This window comes from Hydra vulgaris, chromosome 07 (assembly GCF_038396675.1).
Source record: "Hydra vulgaris chromosome 07, alternate assembly HydraT2T_AEP".
In the NCBI taxonomy this organism is placed as follows: domain Eukaryota; kingdom Metazoa; phylum Cnidaria; class Hydrozoa; order Anthoathecata; family Hydridae; genus Hydra; species Hydra vulgaris.
The window spans coordinates 16,347,501-16,353,097 of NC_088926.1; the positions used below are offsets into that span (position 1 = coordinate 16,347,501).

The window sequence follows — 5,597 nt, forward strand, 5'->3', positions numbered from 1 at the left end:
AGTTTTAGGAGACGATGTCAAGAATTCTTTAGGTAGATTGAGAGAGTCAAACAAGTTCATTGAGCGTCGTGTAACAAAGTTAACTATAGAAAGTTTAGAGAATGTATAAATCTTGTTTGGAACATGTCTTCTATTGTCACCTGGTAATGGTTCTTTTTGTAAGGCATTTACAATATCCATTTTTTCTTCAACAGAAAGTTTCACTTAAATACCATAACTAAAGTTTAATTTTATTTTTTGCAACATTTGCAACTTTGCTGTCAACTTGACAATAGTTCTCAATTACTTTTAAAAGAAGGAGATCATTTATTGGTGCTTCTGTTGTGAGAGGTGCTGAAAACCAGAAACATGCATATATTGTTGTTATGAAGAGACATATTCTTCTTAAAATCCCAATTTCTTTCTCTGTCATATTTAACTGATGATGAAAACTAAAAATTTTTAAACAGTATATACCTTTAGCCATCCATCTTGCATGATGGTAAGCCCCAGGAATGCAAATAGTTGTTGTATCATTATTTTCTCCCAAAAGGAGAAGAGCTAGTCTTCCGAATTCTTTATAATCATCACGTGGATGCGTTTCCTTTAAGTATTTTTTCAAATTTTCCATCACATTGGATTTTCGAGATGCAAGCCACTCTTTTTCAAACTTTGTAAGGCATCCAGCTCCGCTTTTATCACTTTCAAGTGGTTCAAACTTTGATTTTTCTATTAGCTTCCACTGGGACTTCACTCTACCAAAAAGTTCAATGTTTGGTCCTTTTGAAACAAAAAATGCATCAAACACTGCATTTGCACAGATTTCAAGAATATGATGTCGACAGGCTAAAAACAAAATTCTTCGATTCATTGACTTCTGTATGACAGTTATTGCCCCATTATGACTTCCTGTATTACTAGCAGTTGTGTCAAAGCAAAGACCTGCAAGATGCTCCTCAACGCCAGGCCATTCATGAATGAACTCAACTACCTTTTGTCCCATTAGAGCGCCAGTACCAGCAGGTATCTCAGGGATCCCTAATAATTTCTCAATATCCAAGCCAGATACAACAATTGGCAGACATTCACGTCTGGTTCTAACAACATTCGACAACATTTTACCATCAAAATGAGCAACTAGTGGAACCAAGGGTAAATTTTTTCTTACTGCTATTGCAAGAGATTCACGGGATGTAGTTCGAGCTTCCATTAGAGTGGAACGTGAAAATGTTAGTTTATTTACATCAATACCAATTGCAGCAGGGCTGGTGTGACAACCATCATTGCTTGTCGTGGTGTTATTTTTGTTCGGTCTAATGCTGCATGAAAGAGTTGATTGTCAAGAATACAACGTTTGGATATTGTATTCGAGAGATGACTAGTGCCTATAATAGAATGCTTTGAATTATTTAGATGATTAAAAGCTTTTTGTGTTTGAATTGACATATTGCAGTCAGAATTTTCATCCAAAGAGTAATCTGAATTGCAATCCATTAATGTATCTGTAGACATAATCTTACTTTTTTTATGTTGTTCAAAGCGCTTTTTTTCTTCAAGCTTGCGTTTTCTGTATTTTACAACTGCTTTCTTATACATTAAGTCTTCTGATATCATTAACATCTTTTGGGGACTTCTCTGGTCTATCAGAAATCGTTTATCTTCATTTATCTTGATGAGACAATCCCATTCACCATGGACAATATCAAAAAGTGTATTCATTTTGGCAGTGAATTTTTCTTGATTGCTATGTTGAGTAGCTGATTTTCTACTTCTGTGCTTAGACACTTGGACATGTTGCTTGTAAATACTCTTTAGTTTAGCAACTACATGAGACTTTGCTGAAGTTGGAATATTAGCTTTAAACCAGAAAATCATAACTTCATCAGCAACTGGGTTGCAAGATATTGAAAGAGTTGACTTTTTGATCATCATTCCATAAAAAACCCTACATAGGACAACACCACTTATTGGCAACTGACTCAACCCATCTATTGTTGAGAAAACATATCCAACTAGCCAAACATTTGTAGTTGAGCATGTTGCTTTCTCTGAAGCAGCCATCTTCTTAAGTAATATTTTTATACTTTTTTACTATAATAGAAAGAATATAATAAAATTTAATATATATAATTATATGATACACCCCCCCCCCCTATTTTCCCTACATTTTTCAATAATGAAATCAAAATATGCATTTAGGAGCGATTTTTGGTAAATAATGCTGAGGGGGTAAATCTAAATTTGGTTATACTTTCCAGTCTTCTGTGAACTATCTATGTTGTAACATTCTAATACTTTATATATATTTTTTTTAGATCAATTTATAGCAGTATTTTGTATGAAATAAAAATAGAGTTACAAGATTAAGGTATTAGACAAATTTTGGTCAATTTAGGGTTCCAAATTAGGGTTCGGGGGACCACTTCCCATTTTCAGTTTGCAAAAAAATTTTAACTATATACTTTTTATATCAGACCTCACCAAATAAGAGGTTGTGCGATTTAAAATAAAAAAAAAAATTTTTTTCCATATAAAAAAAACCACCCTAATATATATATATATATATATATATATATATGTATATATATATATATATATATATATATATATATATATATATATATATATATATATATATATATATATATATATATATGTGTGTGTGTGTGTATATATATATATATGTATATATATATATATATATATATATATACATATATATATATATATATATATATATATATATATATATATATATATATATATATATATATATATATATCGTCGCGTTGGTTTGACAAGGCTCTTACTTTTTCTTAATTTTTTATATTAAGAGAATCTAGCAAAAATCTTTTAACTTTTTTTTAATTAAAATTATTTATATTATTGTTTTTTTATTTGTCTATGTACTCTTTTTTTGGTTGATGTATAAAAATGCATAAATAAACAAAAAACTTTTATATAAATATTTTTATTTGGACAACAAAATAAAAGAAAAAAAGATTTATGATATGAGTATCTATATATGTATGTATTGTTATATTTTAAACAAATTTCCTAGACAGCGATTTGCGCCAACGTTAACTGAACGACAAGCGTCTGAATATATGATTCAGATTATCAAAGATTCATATCTAAACAAAAGGTTATTTTTATTTTTTTTTTTTTTTTACTTTTTTTATGTTATTCATTTCATTCTATGTTATTCATTTAGTACCTTTTTTTTCTTTAAAATTTAGTTTTCTTTTTAATAACATTTTTTTTATTATTGTTATTATTAAAACAGAAAATTGTAAAGCAAAAAAGGGGTGATTTTTTGTAATTTGTAACTTTTTTTTATTCAACCTTAAACTTTTTTTCTCATTGTTGAAGAATAAATGTCTAACAAAATTTATTATTAATTCATCTTTCACTCCCTTATAAAATTTTACAGGAAGCGCTTTTCCACCTAAAGTGAAAATAGAAACATATCGTATTTTTTCATACATCAATTTAAAAAAGAAACAATTAACGTAGTAAAATAATATTTCTTCATTAAAAAACAGTTATCATTGTCTTCATCAAAAACCAACTTATGATTTCTAAATCTGCATTTAAAACAAACTTAAGATATTTAATATTGTTTTAAACACTTTTTTTTTCTGTTCTTTACACTTTCTTTTCTCTGCTTTGAACACTGTCAAAATAATATGTTCAGAGTAATCTGTTTTCTGAGTATATTAGTTTTTTTTCTGAACATCTTATTTTTTAATATTCTTTAAATTTATAATTAAGCAACAGTTTGCAAAAGTTTATGATCAAATTACTTTTAAAGCAAATTACTTTTTGTATCCCATAGTAGTGTTTTCACTCTGTAAAACTATAAGTTTCTTACTAATTAAATTGGCCACGCTGCTGAAAGAAAGTTAAAAATGAAATTATGATTTAAAAACATTTTCGTGTTAAAAAAAATACACTAACTTAAAAAAGGAAGTAAAAACGTTACTTTATTGAGGCCTCATTTTTTAACTTATTTCTAAAACAATGTGGAAAACAATTTTCCGACGCGCTTCTTAAAATCATTATTAATTATATTAAAAATAAATACTAACACACCCTACAAAAATTTTTTATCATTTAATTTGATACTAAGTATATTTTTAATCGTTTATTGTTTGTTTTAAGTTTTGAAATAAATTTATATTTTTCGGGTGTAGTAGATTCATTGTTTAACAGTTGCCATTTATATCTAGAGCCCGTGCATACGACCTCATCCAACTGGTGCAAAATCAAATTCCCTGCTAATTAGATTTTCACTTGTTTTGAAGTTAAAAAAAAAGTTTATTAAAAGAAGCGTTTAATTGATTTTATTTTTAATTAAAATTTGATGTAAATTTAGTTGACAACTATGGTCTTTGATCGTTCTGTTAAATCTGTAAATTTCTTTCATAGTATATATCATATTTTTTTAAATTATTCTTGCTTACTATTATTGTATTTATTAAACATTGATTGAAGTAAATAGTTTTTTGTTTACAAAATATATATGAGTATATTTTTTTTAAGTCGCCAATAATTTAATATTCTAAATATTATGGTAAAAAAGTATCAAGTTTAACAGTAACAGATTTTACCCAAAAGTGTTACCCAAATCTATTGTTTTAAATACATAAGCGTACATTAGAGTGAGGTAAAAATTACTTTTTTGAAAATTTCTTCTCTTACATCCCTTGGTTTGTTCTATATAATAACATTAAATTTTAAAAACATTTGGTCCCAACTGGCCCTTAACTATTTAACGGGTCCCTAATATTATTCAAAAGGGATTTCTTCAAAAGTATATCAACCTGGTACTCAAAAAAACAAAATTTTATATAAGCTACTAAAATAGTTATTCTATTTTATAATAACTTAAATAAAAAAAATTTATTTGAAAAAAAGAAAAAAAAAAACTTACTTTTTTTTAAAAATGATAAGTTAAAATCAAATGGAGTAACAAAAGAAAACATTCTCAACAACCAATTTCAATCAGTTTTTATAAAAGAACCACTGACTCAGCCAATAAAACCTTTTGCATCCAAAACAAATGTTTTAGCTTCGGATATAACAATTGACCAAAACATTGTCCTCAAACACCTAAATATGCTTAATAAAAATGAGTCAATGTGCGACGATAACATTAGCCCGTTTGTTTTAAAAGCATGTGCCACATCAATCGCAGTTCCGCTAATTTTGATTTTTCAACTTTCAATAAAATCTGGATAGGTTCCATTATCTTGGTGCAGAGCTAATGTTACTCCTATTTATAAAAAAGGTAACAGAACAGATCCAGCCAATTACAGGCCAATATCGCACACTTCTGTTTCATGCAAACTTATGGAAAAAATAGTTAGACAAGTCATAATCGATCATTTGGTAAATAACAAATTGCTTTCCAAAACTCAACATGGTTTTGCTTCAAAAAAGACTTGCATTACAAACCTTTTAGAAACAATGGACTTTTTGACTCATAGCAAATCAAAGGAAAAACCAGTCGACCTAATTTTTCTTGACTTTGCTAGGGCATTCGATAAAGTTTCGCATGTAAGATTGCTGCAAAAGGTTGAAATGCATGGTATAAATGGCAATCTTCTAAACTA

General features: G+C 27.9%; 1 protein-coding gene across 3 annotated transcripts in view; it reads left to right on the top strand.

The window, feature by feature from the left end:
* The window catches only part of LOC100200250 (phosphatidylinositol 4-kinase alpha), a 119,814-nt gene extending 115,315 nt beyond the window's left edge, over positions 1-4,499 (top strand). For 2 of the 3 annotated variants that reach the window (XM_065801198.1, XM_065801199.1), the window contains exons 36-37: positions 3,041-3,124; positions 4,212-4,499. In XM_065801198.1, the coding sequence (XP_065657270.1) occupies positions 3,041-3,124; positions 4,212-4,263 (136 nt within the window). In that variant the 3' untranslated portion in view covers positions 4,264-4,499. The remainder of the gene's footprint in view (positions 1-3,040; positions 3,125-4,211) is intronic. The other variant, XM_065801200.1, reaches the window with a different exon arrangement.
* The last annotated feature ends 1,098 nt before the right edge of the window (positions 4,500-5,597 follow it).